The following is a 23,767-nucleotide window of genomic DNA, read 5'->3' as shown; positions in this document are numbered from 1 at the left end:
ATAGCTGTCCGGTGTGAATGAATAAAAATTGTACCTATTGGCTGGGATGGGAGTAAAAGACAGAAAACTGTACTCGAACAATAATTAAATTAAAAAAAAATTTTTAAGTGTACCTATTTTTTGTCAGATTGGCAAAAAAAACATATTATTTGGTGTCCTGCAGAATTCAATAACTAGTGTATTTGTGCCATGAGATGAAAAAGGTTGAAAATCGCTGCTCTGAAACATATTCCAAATCTATTTGTATCCAGCCTCCTGTGACCTCTCTGGCACTAGTACATGAGCTCTCGCCTGGGCACCTCCTTTTTCTACTCCTGCTCCTCTACAGTCCGTTCTCCGCTGCGACCAAAGTGATCCTTTTATGACAGCAGAGCCGCCAGTGGCTTCTTACTGTACAGACCAGAATCCGGACTCTGTCTCGTGCCCGCTGGGTCACTGCTCATTGCTCCAGCCCGAACTCGGCCCTGGCCGTGCTTTCCTGAGTGCGTGGCTCCTGCCGCAGTGCTCCACTCTCTGCACTCGTTGTGTGCCGACTTGCTCCTGATTCAGGGCCTTTGTCCTAGTTCTTCCCTGTGCCTCTGGTGCTCTTTCCCTAGATCTTACCAAAGCTGACTTTTTAATATTGATTTCTCAGCTCCAGTGACATGTCCAGACAGCCCTTGTTTGACCATCCCATGTGAAATAGGCCCTCATGCTAGCTCATTATCCCATTCTGTGGCTTCATAAAGTATTTACCTTCCCTGAAATGGTTTTGAGTTGCTATTCAGACTTTGTTCGAATATTTGTATAGCATCTCCTGCCACCATTCTCTTCTTGGAACTCACAGTTCTGTGGAGGTCACTGAGGGTTACACAATTATGTATCCTAGGAAAAATGAGGGTGTGCACAGACAGGGTGCTGTGGGTGCCAGTACAGCCGAGCTCTCCTTGAAAGATGACTGTGCTATGATGTTGTTGTCCATTCCCGAGGTACTGAATGCATAGTAGGCTCAGTGCCACGTGACAGGGCTACAGCGATAAATGAGACAGCCCTGCCCTCGGGAAGCAGTGTGAACCCCATATTTACACAGTGTGAGAGGTGCTTTGAGGAAAGTAAACATGTTGAAATGAGGGAGGCCAACTTTAAATAGACTGGCTAGGGAGGACTCCTCTTGGGCATGTGTCTTTTGAGCTGAGAACTAAGGAATGAAAATGAACGAGCCATGAGGAGTTGAGGAACGATTCTTACTGGCAGAGGCACACTGCAAGATCTTCGGTGGAAATGGGTTCAGGAGAAGGAGGGGGCTGGTGCGGCTGGTGCAGCAAGAGTGCCATCAGGAGTCAGATCGTGCAAGGCCTTGTAGGTCAGGGGGAGAAGTTTGGATAGTATTCCAAAGGCAATGGAAAGCATCAGAGGATTTTAATCAGGGGAGTAATGAGTAATGTGATCCAGTTTACATTACTCTTGTAGTAAGCAAGAGTAATGTAAATTTTACATTTTAAAAACTGGATTGGACTGGAAGGAAAGTCAGGAAGTAGGAAATGAAGAAGAATTCCATTGTAGTAGCTGGAGGTGGTGGCTGGAACTAGATGGCAGCCGTGGGGGTGAAGCCAAGGGGAAGGATTCAGGTACATTCTGGACACAATGTTGATAGTATTTATGTTGGAGTATCTGGGTTTGTTTTAAGGCAAGATGAAGGGTGAGCCCTAAGATTTTGGCTTGAGCACCCAGGTAAATTGTGATGCAATGTTCCGAGGTAGGAAATACTGGGATGAGACTAGTTTTCTAGGGTTGGAAATTGAGAGCCATGATGTGGTCGTTAAATTGAAGCTTTATTTAAAAAAAGAAAAGAAAAACATAAATTGAAGCTATTAAGTGAGCATTTGGATATACAAGGTTTGTTCAGAAGGTGTCCATCCATGTAATATGAAAAATAGACACGTTTACTAAAGAAGATACAAAATACAAGAAACATTGTGCATAAGACAATGATACCTTAGCCTCCTTCAAAGTAGGTACGTTGGGACCTCACACAGTTCTCCCAGTCACTAACAGCTGCCCTGTCGTATTTTCCTGAATCTCGTCAACAGACTGAAATCTCTTCCCTTTCAAAGGTGATTTTAGCTTTGAGAAAAGCCAGAAGTCCTAGGGTGCCAAATCTGGGCTGTAGGAGGGGCTGAATTGCCTGGCTAATTTGATGTTTTGTCAAAAAACTGCATGAGACATGCTGCATGAGTGGGCACATTGCCTTGATGAAGCTGCCAGTTACCAATTGCTCATAGCTGTGGCCTCCGGAATCATCCAAATAGTTTCTGCAGAGGAATGTTCATGCTTGATGCAAAATTTGATTTAAATTTGGTGCTCTACTTGCTCAGTCATTTTGAATGCCATGGCCACACAGTACACATGCTCACTCAATGGCATCTACTGCCCCCACTGACTAGTACACTGAGGTCATCATTGTTCATGCATGCTCATTCCAGCCCTCTCTCCTTGGTTGCCAGGTTTCATCCATGTCTTGCAAATGGTTCACGTTATATTAAAAATTGCTGGAATTTTTCTGGATAGAACTTGAATGAGCCTGGAGGTGAATTGAAAGCACGTAAATGCTCTTTAAAGCCATGGGACTAGATATGGTTAAGGAGACAGTGAAGTTGCAAAGTTAAAAGGGGCCTAGGACAAAGTCCTGGGACATTCCAGCACTTAGAGGTTGGGAGGGGGAGGATGAGACAGCAAAGGAGGCAGAAAAATAACTAGGGAGGTATGAGGGGAACCTCAAGGTTGTATTAAAATAGAAGCCAAGAAAGGGGAAGGTTTGTGTAGTAGTTTACACGTATCACCTCATTTCATTCTCACAACAGCCCATGAGGGTATTTGGAAAAACCAAGGTAAACCCTGGCTCTTAACTACTGTGCATAATTCTCAAAGAAGAAAAGTGAGACCCAGTGTTGCCAGGAGGTGATTATGGTACTTATTGGGTGTTGCTACACCTTGCTCAGAGTCAACAGTAGTATAGATTAAAAGCCACATTGGAGGGGGTTGAACAGTAAACAGGAGACGAGGACAAGGAAACAGACATGGGAGAACTTAAACTGTGCGAGGGAGCTAAGAAATGAGGTGAAAGTTCAGTGGAAATGTGGGTTCAAGGACATCTGTTCTTTCAGGTGGAAGGAACCCACCTGGTTGTATGCTTGTGGAACGATCCGGAGCAAAGGGGATGAGTGATGTAGGGGAGAGGGAAGGGTCACTAAAGATGTGGAATCTTCAGGCAGCTGGAGGTGGCATCCAGAGCAGAGTGAAGAGACCAGGGAACTTGTAGTGAAACAGAACTGGAAACTTTAGAGAAGAGTAGATGTTGCTTAAAAGGCCTTTTGATTGCTAGGAATAACATCTCATTCAAACTAGCTAAGTATAAAATGACATTTTTGAAGATATACAATAGGCAAGCTCTTGGACATTCAAGGAGAGAGAATAAAGTACAGCTGGCTTTGCAGAAAACCTTTATAGAAGATCATTAAGCAGAGACTTTTTAAAAAATAGATTTTATTTATTTATTTATTTATTTATTTATTTATTTATTTATTTATTTATTAGAGAGCAGGGAAAGGAGAGAGAAAGAGAGGGAGAGGAATATCCTTGTGTGGTTGCCTCTCATGCTCCCCCTACTGGGGACCTGGCCTGCAGCCCAGGCATGTGCCCTGACTGGGAATTGAACCAGTGACCCTTTGATTCGCAGGTCAGTGCTCAGTGCACTGAGCCACACCAGCCAGGTCTGAGACTCTTCTTTTGTCTCTTGTCATGTGTCGTGGTCATTTTCCTCCTCTTCTCTGAGTTGTGTATATTCCATTACTTTGCTTCTCTGCTTACTCATGACTTTTGCTGTAGCCTCTGCTTTGACAAGGCGTTTGCTTGCCATGGTACTGACTAGTCCCCATCCCTAGTGATCTTTCAGTTCAAGTGCTTGTTATCATCTACTTGACCCAGTTTTCAGGGAGCCAGTGAGGCTCGAAGTCCATTCTATTCTTGGTCCTGTCAGCTCTGGCCAATGGGAGGAGGGTGGGAGTCATGTTGTGTGTGCCTAGGGCTGTCCGTTATAGACCTCTTCAAGTTGGATAGCAATGAGTGGCACGTTTATTACAAGTAGGACCTTTTAATTCAAAATTGGATACAGATAATATGTTAGAATCCTTCATGAAAAGTAGGTTGCATAAGCAGCACCCCAAATTATATGGCATGTGAAGGTGAACTTGTCTTTGCACAGCTGATGCTGAGGAGTACATCTGTGAAGCAGGTGCCCTGGGGCCTTGCCTACCCAGTACAGGCCTGGGCCAGTATGCACACTGTCGCTTGGGTGGACGTGTACAGACAGAGACAGGGAGGGCAGGTACATTTTACTTCAAGGTCTGCACAGACAGGTTAATCTGGTACTAGCAAGTAGTAAGTTGATGATCTCTATTGTGTTTATTTTTGATGTGTTAGAAAGTTGGGTTGAAACAATGTTTATAAAACTCCCGCCTGAAGCATTTAAGTGGAATCCCATATTTGACATCAATTGCAGAAGCCAAGTGGTCTTTCTCCTCTGAACCCTGGGGATGGCATACTTATTTGTCTCTCTCACAGTTCTTAACCAAATTCTGCCACAGGAATACGAACAGATAACTTTAACATTTCTCCCTGATAAGATTATAATGCTGCTTGAGAATAGGGGCCATATCATACAGACCTCAAATTCCCCATAATGCCTTCTGTAAGGTAAGTGATCTCAACATATTTATCGATCAAGTGAAGGATCAAATAGTATTATGTGTGACAGTCACCGCTCCCTTACAAAGGCTGTAAAGGCCTCTTCAGAATAGGAGCTCCAATGAATATTGTGATACTTTTCAATCAAATCAGGACTAAATTATTTCTTAGAGCAAAGTTATGTGAACTTTCTACATAAAAGTGACTTTTTAAAGTAATATTAACATTGGAAAAAAGATTACCTTAAGTAAATTCTGTTCTTCCATTACCAAGCAAAACATTCTGTCTTTAAGCTGCTATTTCATGATTGATTCGCATGTGAACGCTTTATAAAAACCAATTTTGTGGGGATACCTTCTGGTTATCTCTGCTTATAACCAATATTTGTCAAATATATCTGCCTTTTGTGTATGCTTTTCAGTTTATTATTTGTACTGAGTCGGGACAAAGCTTGTTTAATCTGTGAAAAGCTAAGTTCTTTTGTCAGTTTAAAGTTTTCAGATGTTCGTGTACTTGTTTTATTACTCTGTGAGATATGTTTGTACATAATTATCAACAAGATTAAGTTCTAAATATGGGCTGTCACTTTTGAATAGTTATTTTTTTTTGTTGTTGTTTCAAAAGATTTTATTTATTTTTAGGGAGTGGGGAAAGCAGGGAGAAGGAAAGGGAGAGAAACATCGATTGGTTGTCTCTCGCACGCCCCCCAACCAGGGACCTGGCCCCGTAACCCAGGCATGTGTCTCAACTGGGAATCAAACAGGTGGCCTTTTGGTTCACAGGCTGGTGCTAAATCCACTGAGCCACACCAGCCAGGGCTGAATAGTTATGCTTTCTGACATCAGAGGACAAAAAATTTTCTTTGTTCTTTGTCCTATAAATTGTCCAACTTCAGATTCATTAGGTCTCTGAATTGTAAACTGCGTTTTTAGCATTTGTCCTTGTTGGCATTTGTTCCTAAGAAGTGTGGGAGGAACTGAGATGTAGGGGCAAGATATTTACTCTTTTCTTTCTTAAAAAAGAATTTATCTGTTAATATAAACAGAGATAATTGTTAGAAGTGGAAGGGGAGAAGTGGCAAGTTTTACTTAAGTGTCTTTTGAAGTCTTGAGGATATTTTCTTTTTGTAAAAAAAGATTTAATTTATTTACTTTTAGAGGGGAAGGGAGGGAGAAAGAGAGGGAGAGAAACATCAGTGTCTGGTTGCCTCTCCCACACCCCCTACGGAGGTCCTGGCCTGCAACCCAGGAATGTGCCCTGACTGGGAACCGAACCAGCGACCCCTTGGTTCACAGGCTGGCACTGAATCCACTGAGCCACACCAGCCAGGGTGGATATTTTCTTGTAAAAACAATTTTAAATTGTTTAATTTAGAACTTAAAGATTAACAATTTTAAGATACACCTACATTCCCAATGAACAGTTAATCAGAAGAGTATATTACAAAGCAATTTTTTTCCAATGTAACACTGATATATGCTAACTAGAAAACTTGGAAATAAAAGTGTAAAGAAGCAGAGAAATCACCATAACCTCATCACTGAGAAGTATAAAATGACATACATTGATATTTTTTACATCATGACATTATAAATATTTATATTACAGGAAATAAGATATGTGGAGAGAAGTTATGTATCAAAACCTGCTTTAAATGTAAGTGTAAATTTAATGATTAAATTTAATATTACTTATTAAATTTAAATTAGATATTAACTTAAATATTAAATAAAGCTTTAATTAAAGAATGTAAAGGAAATATAGTTCATGCAAATGCATGTTTTTGTGATTTGTGTATATGAAAGGGTCAGCTCAGGATGATGCATTGGTTAGAAATGGCTAATTATCGACATACTAACACCCAAGTTACCATAAAAATTTTAATTTAGTGGCCTGCATAATTTGTGCTTCTTTACTTTGTCTACTGTAAAAACACCTTCTCTCAAAAACTGGGCATTGTTTTCCCCTTACTCTCAGGGACCCTCATTATATTGTGTGTGACACATTCCAGGGGCCCCTTAAAGATGCCAGAAGAAAGGGACCAAACCAGGCCGGGTACCGGAAGGAAAGAACACCAGCTCATCATGACCTAGCTTTGTGAGGGAGTCTTCTCTTTGTTTCAGGAGGGTCCCCAAAATGACTTCGTAATAGCCTTCTACCAAAAATCTAAGCACCAATTATTTATTTATGAACTTAAAATGAGAATGTGCAAGGCAAGTGTAAGGAGACAATTGTTGCAATAGTTTTATAAGATTTGAAAGCTTTTGTCTATTTTTTCTTGAATTCATCTTAATATTATCTTGTGAATCATTTAAGAGATTATGGCTCTGGCCCTGTCCCAGCTGTGGAATGGCCCTCCAGGTGTTGATCACTAGTCCCTCCAGTAAGGACACCCTTTGGTTAGGGTGGTTTGTTAAGCAGTTAACAAGGATAAAGTTATCTTCTCTTAAATTTTGACTGAAGAGTAGAATCAAAATTTAAGCTTCTCATTTCAAACGTCCTGTGGAGAATTGAGAAGGATCAACGCCTGTTTTGGAGTGAGTTTGTCTTAGATTTTCTATTAGATCTTAAGTCTTTACCAGCATTAAATGTATTAGTTTTATTGCTAATAAACTAATTTTATTAAAATTAAATATTTTATTTAATAATAAAATCAATATTTTATCAATAATAAAATAATATTGATATTGTTTTAATCTGTGATGAGTAATCATTCATAAAAAGTTTTTCTTAGATAATAATGTCTATGAATGATTATTTAATAAAAGGTGACTTGGGTAAAATACTTAAATATAATAATTTTTATCATCTTCTCTCTTGCCAGGAAGTGGTCATAGCAAGTGCCACAAGAACACCGATTGGGTCCTTTCTAGGCAGCCTGTCCTCCCTGCCAGCCACTAAGCTTGGTTCCGTTGCCATCCAGGGAGCCATTGAAAAGGCGGGTCAGTAGTCACTTTGCTTTTTGTGTTAAGTGGGCAGTGATCCAATGGAACAGATATTTATTTTGCACTTGCTATATACATAACACTTAGAAATGAATTCCCTTTTACAGAAGTCCTTGTATGATAGAGTTGGGAATGAAACTCAAAAACTGATAAGAAAAAGGAACAATTCCTGCTGTATAATGTCATGTGCCTTACTAGGTCATCACTAATTATTAAATTGGAAATGCCTTTTTGATTTTTTTAAAAAGGGATACCAAAAGAAGAAGTGAAAGAGGTATACATGGGTAATGTTCTGCAAGGAGGCGAAGGACAAGCCCCTGCGAGGCAAGCGGTGCTGGGTGCAGGTACCAGGAATACATTCTTACTTTTATCCTTAAAGTATTTTACATGGAAAAATGGAGTTCACTTCAGCTTAAATAAAATATTAAATGCACAGTATAATTGAATATGTATAGCCTTGTATTGGTAGAAGTAATGTCATTACAGATTATAGTTTAGTGTACTTTATTTTATTAGTTTTAAATCTGTAGTTGTGTTGAAGGGTATCTTTCCTACTTTTCGGAAGTGTGACATATGTGTTGGTTTTAGGCTTACCTATTTCTACTCCATGTACCACTGTAAACAAAGTTTGTGCCTCAGGAATGAAAGCCATCATGATGGCCTCTCAGAGTCTTATGTGTGGACATCAGGTAAGAAACACCTTCTTCTCTATTTCATAATTAAAATAATATGCACTGCTAAAAGATACCAAAAATCTAAGTGCGTTCACGCTCTAGAAGTGCTCATAAGTACAGTTGCTGTGTTTCAGACACTCAGGAATGTCTGGATGTGCTAATTTCCTTTGAAGTAGAGGTCAAAATGATAGTAAGTGTTTTGTGTTAAGAAGTAGTTCTCAGCCCTGGTCAGCTTAGTTGGTTGGAGCATTGTCCCATACACCAAAGGTTGGGGGTTCACTTCTGGTCAGGGCGCATGCCTGGGTTACAGGTTCAGTCCCTGGTTGGGTCACGAATGGGAGGCAACCAAATGATGTTTCTCATAATGATGTTCCTCTCTCTTCTTCTCTCTCTAAAATCAATAACTTATTAAACATTTTTTAAAGTAGTTTTCAGCCAAGACATTTTAGTCTTCAGGTGATTCTTACAGTCTTTCTCTGAGATTTTTCGTAATTTCAAACATCATAAATTTTGTATTTACCAGAGTAAGAGTTTTCATTATATATGAGAACACGGTGCTGACCCTGGGAATCAAAGTCAATGGAGCCCAGAATCGGTGACTACTTTGTGGCTCCAGGTGCTGCCTGGGTTCAGTCGTTAAACTGGACGGACTTTCTACTGGCATTGCCGATGTAGATCTCACTGGACCTCAGGTCATGCAAGAGATTGCAATATATGCTGTGGTGTTAGAAGACCAGGCCTAGATTCATAGAACTAAGACCATTAGATCTAAGCCCTTCTTTTTTCTGTTGAGGGATGTGAGGTTGAGATGACCACAAACACAAAGTTAGAGGGCTGGAATTAGAAAACAGACGTCTCTCTCCCTTATCTAGTGCTTTCTAGCTGAGGAGGACATAACGCGGCAGGACAAAAAGCAGTTGAGGTGTTTGCAGATTGTTTCCTACATATACAAGAACCACAATTATGTGTACCATTGATGGTATTCCTCTGTTGCTTTGTTTCCAATTGTAAGACAAGCCAAAGAGAGAAAAATGGTGACAATCTAAGTGAATGTATGAGACTTTGTTATATATGCACATGCTAAAATCTGATGGTATAGGAAAGTATAAAATGAAACATAAGTCTTTCTTCTCACCCTCCTCTGAGCCTCTGACTTATTCACCACTTGTGTATCCTGACACGTAAGAGCAGGGGAAGGGACTAAAGAGGGCAAATCTGTTGTTACACAACAGTCACGCGGATGTAAAGTGCCGAACAGGGAGCAGAGTCAGTAATGGTCTAGTAACCGCAACTGGGGTCAGAGGGCTGTGAGATTGATTGGGGTGATCACTTAGTAGGTTTTGTAACGTCTAATCACTGGGGTGTACACCTGAAACTAATATAATAGTGTATGTCAAGTGTAATTGAAAATAGAATGATTAAAAAAGCAGAAACCTTTGGGCAAGTTGCTTAAACCCTGTGCTTCACTTAATGTCTTGGAGATTTTTCTGTATCAGCACTGAAGTTAGTATTCTTTTGAACAGAACAACTGTGTTTGATGGGTCTTTGTTGAAAGAACATCCAGGCGTCTTCAGTTCTTCACTATTTTAAATAAAGCTGCAGTGAGTATCCCTATACGTATATCTCTGTGTACTTATAAATTCTTGAATCACCTCACTGAGGCAGTACATTGTAGTGGTTAAAAACACAAAATACGTGCTGGTAGGATAGCTCAGTTGGTTGAAGCATCGTCCTGATACACCAAAGTTGTGAGTTTGATCCCTGGGCAGGGCACATACAAGAATCAGCCAGTGAATGAATAAATAAGCAGAACAACAAATGTTGTTTCTTCCTCCCTTCCTCCCTCTCCCTCTGAAATCAGTAAAAAATAATAATAAAAAAAAGAACTCGAAGTCTGTTACAGCCAGGATGATTCCAAGTTCCACTCTGTTTTGCATTAGGTGGGACAGTAAAACATTAAAAAAATCTCATCATGTGGAACTCGGATGGAAACATTGCTGAGAGGAAAATTTTTGAGTCAGATATTTTTTAAATTTCAGTATTTTCAAATGCTTTCCATAAAAGTTGAACCAGTTACACACTTTCCAAGGGTTTGTGAGAGCTTCTCTGACTGTGTGTAAGGTAACACAAACATTGCGTGGTTCCACACCCTGGAGGAAGCAGTGGGTGTTAGGTGGTCCCGAGACTGTTCAGATTTTCCCAAACTTCAAGCGACAATGAGTTTTGTCTCAGTGGATTTATTGTGGTTCAATACCAAATGCTGTTTGCACCACATTCAGATCCTTTTAGTTACTGTTATTTGATTCGTAAGTGTGTGTATATAACATGTATATGTGTATGTATATATCTGACTTATAGGAATATTGGGACTTGCCTTATTTTGAATAATTTTTTATGATTTTAGAAAATGGTCAGTTTTATTTTATCTCAATTATAGTTGACATTCAGTATTATTTCATATTAATTTCAGGTGTTTGGCATAGGTCAGACATATAATTTATAATGTGATCCCCCAATAAGTTTAGCATCCATCTGGCAGCGTAATTATTGTAATGTCACCGACTGCATTCCCTCTGCTGCGCCTTGTGTCCCAGTGACTGTTCTGTAACAACGGTTTGTACTGCTTAATCCCTTCAACTTTCTCTTTAAATTTATTTTTATTGATTTTCTTTTTTTTTAGGGATAGAGGGACAGGGAAGGAGGGAGGGGGAAGAGAGAGGGGGAAAAACAGAGAGAGAGAGAGAGAGCGAGAGAAACATCAGTTTGTTGTTCCACGTATTTATGCATTCATGTGTTCATTTTTGTATGTGCTCTGACTGGGGATCGAACCCACAACCTTGATGTATCAGAATGATGCTCTAAACAGCTGACTGTTTCTGTTTTGTTTGTTCATTTATTTTGTTCTTCAAACTCCACACACAAATGAAATCATATAGTTTTTGTCTTTGACTTAGTCCACATAGCATGAAGCCCTCTAGGTCTATTCATGTTTTCACAAATGGTAAGATTTCTTTCTTCTTTATGGTTCAGTAATATTCTGCTATATATTATGTTCCACATCTTGTTTATGATGAATTTTATTCTATATTGAATGACTGATACCTTATTTTCTGTCACTTACTGCCATCATCCCCAGAAAAGATATTCAGTATTTCAGGATAACTGAATAAAACATACATGAGAACTAATTGAGAAATCTCAATATTTCAAAATAGGCAAAATATCTAGGTTTCTTTGTCGTAGAACTTGTTTCTCCTTCTTCCTGATTAAAGGCTCTGAGAAAATAATATTTGCTTTAATTACCCCTTTAATGTAAGCAAATTTCTTTTGTTGATTTGTAATAGCAGTTACTTGATTAATATTTATTAAACTTCTATATATGCCAGGCACCAAAGACATGAAAATAGATTTAACAGGGTTTCTGGATTCAGAAGAGCTTAGTTTATTGATCTTTCTTTCTTTCTTTCTTTTTTTTTAGAGAGAGGGGAAGGTCTAGTGGGGGTGGTGGAGAAAGAGAAACATCGATTTGTTGTTCTACTTATTTATGTTCTCATTGGTTGCTTATTGTGCCCTGACCTGAATTCAAACCTGCATCCTTGGTGCATTGGGACATGTGCTAACCAACTAAGCTACCTGGGCAGGGACTGCACCACAGCTTGCTTATCCACTTGTCTATTGACAGGCACTGGGGTTGCTTCCATGTCTTGGCTGTTATAAATAACTCTGCACTAAACACAGGGGTGCATCAAATTTTATATTCTTTCAAATTAGTGTTTTAGGTTTCTTCAGATATATTCCCAGAAGTGGAATCACTAGGTGATAAGGCAGTTCCATTTTTTATTCAAGGCAGTTCCATTTAATTTTTTTGAGGATCCTCTATACTGTTTTCCACAGTGGCTGCGCACATCTGCATTCCCACCAACGGTGCGCTAGGGTTCCCTTTTCTCCACAGCCTTGTCAACACTTACCATTGTGGATTTGTGGTGACAGCCATTCTATCATCAGAATAAGTGGATGTGAGGTGACATCTCCTTGTGGTTTTAATTTGCATCTGTCTGATGATTAGCGACGTTGGGCATCTTTTCATATTTCTCTTGGCCATCCGTGTGTCCTTTTTGGAGAAGTGTCTGTTCAGGTTCTCTTCCCATTTTTAGTTGGGTTGTTTGTGGGTTTTTTTTAGTGTTGAATTGTATTAATTCTTTATAAACTTTGGATATTAACTCCTTATCAGATGTATTATTGGAGAATATCGTCCTCCATCCAGTGGGCTGGTTTTTAATTTTGTTGATGGTTTCCTTTGCTGTGCCAAAGTTTTTAGTTTGATGCATCTGCATTTGTTTATTTTTCCTTTTGTTTCCCTTCCCTGAGGAGACATATCAGAAAAAATACTGATAAGAAAATTTCCTGTGATTTTACTGCCTATGTTTTCTTCTAGAATTCTGTGGTTTTGAGTCTTTTTGAGTTTATTCTCACATATGATGTAAGAAGGTGGTCTTATTTCATCTTTTTTACATCTGTCTGTCCAATTTTCCTAGCATAATTTATTGAATAGACTTTCTTTACCTCATTGTATGCTTTTGCCTCTTTTGTCAAATATTAATTGATCATATAAGCATGGGTTTATTTCTGGGCTCTATTTTGTTTCATTCATTTTTTGGTCGTTTTTATGCCAGTACTATGCTGTTTTGAGATTTTGTTTATTTTTTAGAGAGAGGAGAAGGGATGGAGAAAGGGAAAGAAACATTGATAGGTTGCCTTTCGCTCTCTCACAGCCAGAGACTTGGCCTGCAACCCAGGCATGTGCTCTGACCGAGAACCAAACCTTTTGGTTTGTGGGATGACACCTCACCCACTGACCCACATTCGTCAGGGCACTATGCTGTTTTGATTTCTCTAGCCTTACGGTGTAGTTTGATATCAGGTAGCATGATACCTCCAATTTTGATCTCGTTTTCTCAAGATTGTTGTTACTTTTGGGGTCTTTTGTGCTTCTATTTCAATTTTTCCATCATATTCCAGTTCTATGAAATATGCCATCGGTACTTTGATAGAAATTGTGTTGAATCAATACATTGTTCTGGGTAGTATGGACATTTTAATGATGTTTATTTGTTCTATCCATAAACATAATATATGCTTCCATTTACTTGTATCTTCTTCAATTTCTTTCTTCAGAGTTTTATAATTTTCCAAGTATAGGTCTTTTACCTTTTTGAATAACTATTCCTAGGTATTTTATTTTATTTTTGAATGGGATTATTTTCTTAGTTTCCCTTTCTGATTATTCATTGTTGGTGTATAAATATGTAACTGATTTCTGGATACTTATTTTGTATGCTGTTACTTTACTGAGTTCATTTATCAGTTATAAGTGGTTTTTGGTGTTATCCTTAGGCTTATCTATAAAACTGTATCATGTGATCTGCAAATAATGACAGTTTGACTTCTTCCTTTCCAATTTGGATACTTTATATTCCTTCTTGTCTGATTGCTGTGGTTCTGACTTCCAGTACTGTGTTGAATAAGAGAGGTGAAAGTGGACATCCCTGTCTTGTACCTGATCCTAAGGTAAATGCTTTTAGTTTTTCTCCATTGAATATAATGCTACCTGTGGGTTTGTCAGACACAGGTCTTATTTTTTGAGATATGTTCCCTCCATTCCCACTTTGCTGAGAGTTTTTTGTTTTGTCATAAATGGGTGCTCAGTAGAGGTGTCTGACCTTTTGGCAGCTGTGGGTCACACTGGAAGAAGAGTTGTTTTGGGCCACATGTTAAATACATTGTGACACATAATCACAAAACATCTCATAATGTTTTAAGTAAATTTACGACTTCATGTTGAGCCACATTCATAGCCATCCTGTGCCACATGTGGGCCCTGGGTCACAGGTTGGTCACCACAGATTGATATGATCATATGATTTTTATCCTTCAGTTTATTTATGTGATGTCTCATGTTCATTGCTTTGCAGGTATTGTACCAACCTTGCATTCCTGTAATAAATCTCATTTGCTCATGCACTATGATCTTTTTAATGCATTGTTGGATTTTGTCCGCTAATATTTTGTTGAGGATTTTTGCATCTATTTATTCATCAATGATATTGACCTATAATTTTCTTTGTGGCATCTTTATCTGGTTCTAGAATTAGAGTAATGCTAGCCTCTTAAATTAAGCTTAGGAGTATTCCCACGTCTTAAAATTTTTGGAATAGTTTGAAAAGGTTTTAGTTCTTTGAATATTTGGTAGAATTCCCCTGTGAAGCCAGTCAGTCCAGGACTTCTGTTTGTTGGGAGTTTTTTTATTACTGCTTCAGTTTTATTAGTTATTATCATCATGTTCAGATTTCCTGTTTCTTCTTGATTCAGTTTGGAAAATTATATATTTCTAGGAATTTATCCATTTGTTTCATATTGTCCTACTTGTTGGTGTGTAGTTGTTTACACTACTTCCTTGTGATCATTTGTATTTTGGTGACATCACTTGTTACTTCTCTTTCATTTCTAATTTTTATTTGGGCCCTCCCTCTTTTTTTCTTTTTAAAATCCTCACCCAATTATATGCTTCTTGATTATAGAGAAATAGAGAAAGGGGGAGAGATACAGAAAGAGAGAGAGGGAGAAGAAAAAGAAGAAGAGGAGGAAGAAAAGGAAGAAGAGGAAGAAGAGGAAGAGAAGGGACAAAGGAGGTGGAGGAGGAGGAAGGAAGAGGAGAGGAGAGAGAAACATCAATAGGTTGTCTGGACTTCAGGCCAAGATAAAGGCGTAGGTGGAAACACTGTGCCTTCTTGCACAACCAAAATTAAGGGCAACAAAGACTTAGAAATGGAAACACAAACAGAACATACAGAAAACTGAATTGTATGGAAATTTGACAACCATTCATCCAGGCCGGTAAGAGGGGCAGAGTTGGCAGCTGGTGGAGAGGGGTCACAGCAGGAAAAAGCAGTGGCTGGCAGACCTGGGCATGCAGGCAGCACAGGGCTAGCGGACCCAGTGAGGTGCGCAAGGTGGTTGGCTGACCGTGGACACACGTTCGTGTGCAGATAAACCAGACAAAAACGGGCAGGAAGACAGACCGTACAACCCAGGGCCCCAGCACTGGGAAATGAAGCATAAAAGCACCCATTGAAAACACTTGTAGAAGCTGAGGTGCCGGGAGAGACTCCCAGCCTCACAGGAGTTTGTTGGAGAGATCCACAGGGTCCTAGGATGTACACAAGCCCACCCACCTGGGAACCAGCACCAGAAGGGCCCAGTTTACTTGTGGGAAGCGGCAGAGGGGACCAAAATCTGAGAGAGGAGAACAAGCACCTTTGCTCCCTTTCTGACTCTGCCCCCCATACAGCATCACAACCCAGCTACTGGGTTGCCCCACCCTGGTGAACACCTAAGGCTCTGCCCCTCATATGTAACAGGAGTGACCAGACCAAAACATTATGGCTCAAACAGAACAGATCAAAGCCCCAGAGCCAATAATTCTAAGTGACAAAGAGATAGCCAACCTATCGGATGCACAGTTCAAAACACTGATGATCAGGATACTCACAGAACTGGTTGCTTTTGGTTGCAAATTAGATGAAAATATGAAGGCTACAATAAGTGAAATGAAGGAAAATGCACAGGGAACCAATAGCGATGGGAAGAAAACTGGGACTCAAATCAATGGTGTGGACCAGAAGGAAGAAAGAAACAGCCAAACAGAAAAGAATGAAGAAACACGAATTCAAAAAAATGAGGAGACACTTAGGTGCCTTCAGGACATCTTTAAACGTTCCAACGTCTGAATTCTAGGGGTACCAGGAGGGGAATAGGAAGAGCAACAAGTGGAAAACTTATTTGAACAAATAACAAAGGAGAACTCCAATCTGGCAAAGGAAATAGACTTTTAGGAAGTCCAGGAAGCTCAGAGAGTCCCAAAGAAGGTGGACCCAAGGAGGAACACACCAAGGCACATCACAATTACATTACCCAAGATTAAAATGAAGGAGAGAATTCTGGAATCCGCAAGAGATAAGGGGAGAGTCACCTATCAGACTGTCAGCGGATTTCTCAAAAGAGACCTTACAGGCAAGAAGGGGCTGGAAAGAAGTATTCCAAGTCATGAAATCCAGAGACCCCCATCCAAGATTGCTGTATCCAGCAAAGCTTTCATTTAGAATGGAAGGACAGATAGAATGCTTGTCAGATAAGGTGAAGTTAAAGGAATTCATCATCACCAAGCCCTTATTATATGAAATGTTAAAGGGAATTATCTAAGGAAAGGAAGATAAAAAAGATGAACAGTGAAAGGACAGCAAACTCACAGTTATTAACAACCATACCTAAAACAAAAGCAAACTAAGTGAACAGCTAAAACAGGAGCAGAGCCACAAAAATGGGGATCACATGGAGGGTTAGCAACAGGGGGTTTGGTGGGGGGAGAAGGTACAGAGAATAAGTAGCATAGACAGTGACAAAAAAATAGATGGGGAGGGCAAAAGCAGTGTGGGAAATGTAGAAGCTAAAGAACTTGTGACACATGGACGTGAACTAAAGGGGAGGAATGTGGGTGGGAGAGGGTGTGCAGGGTGAAGGATAATAAAGAAGGGAAATAGGACAAATGTAATGGCATAATCAATAAAATATATTATAAAAAATAGGTTGTCTGCCATGTGCACCCTGTCCATATGAAACCCACGTGGGAAGTAAATCCACGCCCAGGCATGCACCCCGACTGAAGATCAAACCTGCACCATCTAGTGCATGGGATAATGCTCCAACCAACTGAGCCACCAGGACATTTTTTATTTTTATTTTAATTTTTAGAGTGAGAGATGGGAGGAAAGAAGGGAGTCAATCAACCGTGTGCATGAGAAACATGGTTGGTTGCCTCTTCTGTACCTCATCTGTGGACTGAACTCGCAACCCAGGCATGTGCCCTGACTGGCAGTGGAACCCACCACCTTCCATTTGCGGGATGATGCCCACCCAGCACACTTGAGTCACACCAGTGAGGGCATTTTTTTAAAAGAGATTTTCAGGGCTCTTTTTTTCTTGATGATTCCAGTATAAGGTTTGTCAATCTTGTTTAGCTTTTTAAAGAACCAGCTCTTGGTTTCATTGATCTTTTATATTGTTTTTTTAGTTTTTATTATTATTGATTCAGTCTACAGCCATACCACCCTGAATGTGCCTGATCTTGTCTATACATCATTTATTCCCACCCTGGTCTTTATTATTTACTTTCTTCTACTCACTTTGGGCTTAATTTGTTGATTTTTTCTTCTTATCCCTTTAGGTGTAAGGTTAGTGTGTTTGAGATTTTTCTTGTTTCTTGACACGGACTGCTTTCGCTGTGTCCTGTAGATTTGGGGTGGTTGTGTTCCCATTTTCATTTGACTCAAGGAATGTTTGGATTTCTTCCTCCACCTCATTAGCCTATTTGTTGTTCAGTAACCTGTTATTTAGCCTCCATGTATTTGTATAGTTTTCTGTTTTTTTTCTTGTAATTGATTAATAGTTTCATATCATTCTGGTCAGAGAAGATACTTGGTATGATTTTAATCTTCTTAAATTTATTAAGACATGTTTTGTGCCCTAACATGTGGTCTGTCCTAGATAATGTTTAATGTGCATCTGAAAAAAAATGTATATTCTGCAGCTTTGGAGGAAAATGCTCTGAAAATATCAATTAAATCCATTTCTTCCAATATGTTATTTAAGGCTGCTGTTTTCTTATGATTTTGTTTTGAAGATCCACCCATTGATGTCGATGAGGTATTAAAATTCCCTACAATGTCTGTATTACTATTGATTTATGTCCATGAAGATTTGCTTTATATATTAAGATGCTTCTATGTTGGGTGCATAATTGTTTACATAGGATTGATCCACAAGTGTTTTGTTGGATTGATCCATTTTTTATTACATAGTGTCCTTGTCTCTTTTATAGCTTTTGTTTTCAATTCTATTTTTTGTGATATAAGTGTAGCTACTCTAGTTTCTTAAAATTTTCCATTTGCATGAAATATCTAGCCATCCCTTTCCTTTCAGTGTGTATGTATCTTTCCTTCTTAGGTGGGTCTCCTGGGGACAGCATATATATGGTCTTGTGTTCTTTTTTAAAACAATATTATTTCTTTTTAGAGAGAGGGGGGAGGAGGGATAAAGAGAGGGAGAGAGAGATCAATGTCTGGCTGTACCTCCAGTGCCCCAACTGGGGATCTGACCTTCAACCCAGGCATGTGCCCTGACTGGGAATCAAATTGGTGACTTTTTGGTTCACAGGCTGGCACTCAGTCCACTGAGCCACATGAGCCAGAGCTGTTCTTGTTTTCTTGAATCAAAGTACCTGCTGAGCTAAAGCCAGCCTGGTCTTGTTTTCTTATCCATTCACCTTTCCTGTATCTTTTGATTGGAGCATTTAAGATAATGTACATTTAAAGTTATTATTGATAGGTGTGTATATAGTGCCATTTTATTCCTTAAAAAGTGTGATTTTTTTCTTTACTTTTCTTAAAGAAGTCCTTTTAACATTTCTTATAATACTCATTGCTTGTAATTAACTCCTTTAGCTCTTTTTTCTGGGAGGCTCCTAATCTGTCCTTCAATTCTAAACGATAGCTTTGTTTGGTGTCTTGGTTGTAGGTCCTTGTTTTTTTTTTTTAAGATTTTATTAATTTACTTTTAGAGAGAGGGGAAGGGAGGGAGAAAGTGAGGGAGAGAAACATCAGTGTGTGATTGCCTGTCATTCGCCCCCTGCTGGGGACCTGTCCTGCAGTCCAGTCATGTGCCCTGACTGGGAATTGAACCAGTGACCTTTTGGTTAGCAGGCTGCCACTCAATCCACTGAGCTGCACTAGACAGGATGCCTTGCTTTTTATCATCTTAAATATTTTGTGCCGATCTTTTTTGATCTGAAATGTTTCTGTTGAGAAATTAGCTGACATTCTTAGAGTTGCTCCCTTGTTGATTAACTATTGTCTTTCTCTTGTTGCTTTTAGAATTCTTATTTTGTCTTTAAGCTTTGGTATTTTACTTGGTGTGGGCCTCTTTGGGTTCATGTTGTTTGTGATTTTTTAGTCATTTTTTAAGTAGGTTCTCAATATCTTGCTCTATCTTCTTCCTTTTTCTCCTGTGATGCATGTATTGCATGTCATTTGCCCCAAAGGTCCCCTTATACTATCCTCATTTTTTTTTTAAATTCTCTTTTTGCCCTGGCCAGTGTGGCTCACTTGGTTTGATGTCATCCTGCAGAGTGAAAGGCCTGATCGACTCTCAGTCAGGGCGTATCATGGGTTGCAGGTTTGGTCCCTGTTGAGTCGTGTGCAAGATGTGACTGAACAGTGTTTCTCTCTCACATCAATGCTTCTCTCCTTCCCCCTCTCTAAAAATAATTACTATACCCTTTAAAATATTTTTTTAAATTCTTATTTCTAAAGAACTGAACAAGCAAAATAGACTCATAGAGAGCAGGCTGATGGCTCTGTGGGGGGTTGGGTGTGGAGGGATGAAGCAAAAAAGAAAAAGGACTGATGGACATGAACTACTGTGCAGTGATTGTGGGTCTGAGGGGGTGGGTGGAAGTGGAAAGGGTATAAGGGGAAGATGCAATAAAAAAACATTAAAATTCTTTTTTCGTTTTGCTGCTCTGATTGGGTGTTTTCTGCTACCTTGTCTTCCATATCACAGATTTGATCCTCTGCTTCATCTAACCTAATGTTGGTTCCCTAAAGTCTTCATTTCTAATATTGTATTTTTTATTTCTGTTTTTTTTTTATGGTTTCTGTCCTTTTTATGCTGCTGAAGTTCTCACTAAATTCACCGAGCATCCTTAGAACCATATTTTTGAACTGTGTGTATCTGGTAGATTGTCTGCCTCCATATCCTGTATTTCTTTGAGATTTCTCCTGTTCTTTCATTTTGAGCATGTTTCTTTGTCTCCCTACTGTGGCTGCCTCCTTGCTTGTTTCTCTGTACTAGGTAGACCTGCTGTCTCCCAGTCTCAGTATTGCTGCCTCATGTACTGGACGGCCTGTGCGACCCAGTGGTATAGTCTCCCTGATCACTGAGCTGGGTGCTCTCCACGAAATAGCCCTGGTGTGGGTTGTGTGAGCCTTCCTACTGTAGTTGTCTTTTGGGGGGGGGACCTAAAAAAAGAAACATTTATTTCTCAGTTTTGTAGACGGAAAAGTACTACATCAACATGTCAGCAAATTCAGTTCTGGTGAGGGCTTGTGTCCTGGTTTGTATTCCCTCACGGGGAATCTGTAGTTGAGTCTTGATTTTTGTTGGCCTGTCCATCTGTAGGGTCAACCCTCAGGCTAGCTGATTATGAGGACTGACCCCTACCACAGTGCGTGAGCTGCTGAGAGTGTACTGACCATGTGAAGTAAGATTTGCCTCAGCATGGTCTAGTGCATGCAGAGATCTCCCTTTGGAGGTGGGGCTTGTGGAACTGATTGGATCCTGCTCTGATGTCTCAAGCGTACCAATGAGTGTGTTTGTTCTGGCACCTCTTGGGAGGAATTCTGGCACAGGTCAGTGTCACACTTTGCCTGTGAGTGGCCCTCAGCAATCTGTGTGGAGCTAGAAAGTGATCCAGTTTGTGGCTGCCTTTGCGGGGGTTGGGTGTATGTGAGAAAGGCCAAGCTGTACACTAAGCCCAGGGTCCGCCAGCACTGAGCCTGGGGGAAGGTCAGCAAAAGGCGCAAGGCACCCTGAGATCCACCTTGCCTGCCTCTGCTTGTTAGGGTCAGTCACTGGAAGAGTCTGGCTGTATGCAAGTGGTGTTAGGTGGGTTCTCAGTGAAACACCAGGCTGAGTCACGATTACCTGAGAAGATTCAAACTTGGGTGCCATTACTGGGTCTGAGGCCTCTCAGCAAAATTCCTAAGGTACACCAAGATCAGCGACCACCTGCTCGGTGCCCATAGACCTTTGCAGTTCAGCAGGGTCTCAGGCAGTTGTCAGGGTGAGGACAGCAGAGTTTATCAGGCCCAAGCAGACCAAGATCTGGCGATGTAAAGAGAGGGCTTTGTCTCAGGTTGGTGTGCAAAAGAAAGATGGCCCTGCCCTAGAGTCACACTACTCAGTCTTGACATCCTGAGTCTGCCTGGACCTGTATACCATGTGTCTAGTCAGCTGACTTCTGTGCAGAACATGAGCTTGGAAGGGTGGGACCACGGAGTCGGATGTGTGGGGCTATCGCACTGATAGTGTATGGAGGGTAGTACTCTACCCCAAAAAGTTGGCATTAGTGGGCAGTGGGGGTGAGGGACTCGGCACAGGGACACTGATGGTTGTTCTTTCAGCTCTCCTAAGCCACACTACTCATTCCCTCTTCACCTGAGTCTGTTCTGTTCCAAGGTGCCTTCCCTCCACTAGAGCCCAGGGTGAGTGGCCGCTAAAGAGATTTTGTGCATTTTCCCTTTAAGAAATTTCCTGGGTTTCTAGATGACTTCTGTCTTTCCCTGGCAGCCAGAATCCCTGCTGATTTTCACAGCCACATCTTGTATGAGCTACTCTTCCTGACTCTGGTGCTCTGGGCTGGGGGGCCTGCCTGGGTTTAGACCCCACACTTCATGGGGGATGGGGGGGGACGCAGTTTGCAGCTGGTACCCCTGGGGATTCTTAGCTGCCACATGTGCAAGTGGGGTCAGCCCTTTTTGTGTTTCTACCCATCCTACCAGTCTTGGTGTGCCTTGTTCTGCAAGTCTTCTGTTCAGCTAGCCTTTGGTTGGTTATTCAGGTTGATTGTTCTATACTCGGCTGTCATCTTAGATCCCCTGACTCTCATCTTAACATCATTACATATTTTAGACCATTTCCTTTCATCAGGGGCAAGAGGGTACTTCCTGTGTCCACTACGTAACACGTTTAATAAAGTCCATGTAAATTACTTGTTGTAGCTGGGTTTTCCACTACTGTCTAAAGTGACGTTGGTTTCTGTGTGTGTGCTTCTGACCAGGATGTGATGGTGGCAGGCGGCATGGAGAGCATGTCCAACGTTCCCTACGTGATGAACAGAGGAGCCACGCCATACGGTGGGGTGAAACTTGAAGATTTGATCGTAAAAGATGGGCTCACCGATGTCTACAATAAAATTCATATGGTAGGTATTTTTTTTACTAGTGAAATGCCATGTAGTATATAATACTGCTCATTTTAAAAAAATTATGTCTTTAGAAATTGACTGAAGGGTGGGCTCTATAAATGTTGATTTTAGCCATTCAATTTAGGAAAATATTTTTATTTGCGTATTTTTATATGCGTATTATATCAGCCTGGCTTAATTACTGAATAAATTGCCACACCATGGAATTGGGAATTTTATGACTTGTAGTAATGTGTTCCATAGCTATTTAATGATTTGCCTTTGAAACAGCAACTTCTGCTCTAATTCAAGTATTTGAAGATGAGACATGAGTGAAAAGTTACCTAGTACAGAAGAGCATATTTTAAGAAACTAAATTTAACTGCTATTTTATATTGTCCAAAGGTAAATAGATACTTTATAAGTTATACAAAATTAATTAGTCTTTAAAAAATTCCAACTTTCATCAGGGTAACTGTGCTGAGAATACTGCAAAGAAGATGAATATTCCACGAGAGGAACAGGACACTTACGCCATCAGCTCCTACACCAGAAGTAAAGCAGCGTGGGAAGCTGGAAAGTTTGGAAATGAAGTTGTTCCTGTCACAATCACAGTGAAAGGTAGAGGGATAGTGTTCCAAAATAGATTTTATTTTTTAGTAGACTTTACATGTTGGTAAAGTTTTTACGTGTAAATTTTTTACATTTAAATTTTAGATTAGTACATTTTCATCTTTTATTTAAAGTGAGGACACTGACCCTTCTGCTTAATTAAGGGAAATGTTGCCAGATAATATAGTTCAACCCAACTTAATGTAGGTGACAGCCCATTAGTTTAAGTGAAAAAGAATTATTAGAAGGCTTCTGGGGTGCCCTCCTAGAACTGACAGATGTATGGCAGCAACCACTCAGCTCCTCTGAACTGGGTATACAGTACTATTAGGACAGGCCCTCTGGCTTCTCAGTGCTGCATGCTTTGGTGCTTAATTTGCTCCAGCTTCTGCCTTTATTTCTCTTTACATGTGTAAACCTCAAAGAGACCTCCTGAGCAACTCCAGTGAATAAATCCACAGTACAGGCTCATTAACCTGGTTTAGGTTACATTTCCATACTAGAAATGTTTACTGTGCCCAGAATGATGGAATACTGGAGCTTATCCAGCCTAGGTAGGACATCTGCCCCTGGGAGTAGGAGAATGGGATCCGTGATCACAGAAGGAGGTGGAAGAGAGGAGATGGGATGTGGCTGAAGAGATTTAAATTGTGTTAAACTACTTACTAATCTTTAAGACAGTAAGGGATTAGAGATGGTACATTCTACAGGCATGTGAGGGAGCCACAGACTATCAG

At 40.2% G+C, this 23,767-nt stretch overlaps 1 protein-coding gene across 1 annotated transcript in view; it reads left to right on the top strand.

The window, feature by feature from the left end:
* Nucleotides 1-23,767, top strand: part of ACAT1 (acetyl-CoA acetyltransferase 1) — a 52,282-nt gene that overhangs the window by 20,146 nt on the left and 8,369 nt on the right. The window contains exons 2-7 of the mRNA XM_053670391.1: nt 6,331-6,378; nt 7,547-7,664; nt 7,916-8,011; nt 8,256-8,356; nt 22,293-22,436; nt 22,889-23,039. Of these exons, the coding sequence (XP_053526366.1) occupies nt 6,331-6,378; nt 7,547-7,664; nt 7,916-8,011; nt 8,256-8,356; nt 22,293-22,436; nt 22,889-23,039 (658 nt within the window). The remainder of the gene's footprint in view (nt 1-6,330; nt 6,379-7,546; nt 7,665-7,915; nt 8,012-8,255; nt 8,357-22,292; nt 22,437-22,888; nt 23,040-23,767) is intronic.

This window comes from Artibeus jamaicensis, unplaced genomic scaffold, assembly GCF_021234435.1.
Source record: "Artibeus jamaicensis isolate MK-2021 breed Jamaican fruit bat unplaced genomic scaffold, CSHL_Jam_final contig_585, whole genome shotgun sequence".
Taxonomy (NCBI): domain Eukaryota; kingdom Metazoa; phylum Chordata; class Mammalia; order Chiroptera; family Phyllostomidae; genus Artibeus; species Artibeus jamaicensis.
The sequence above is the reverse complement of the archived record's forward strand: the minus strand, read 5'-3'. Positions and strand labels throughout refer to the sequence as shown.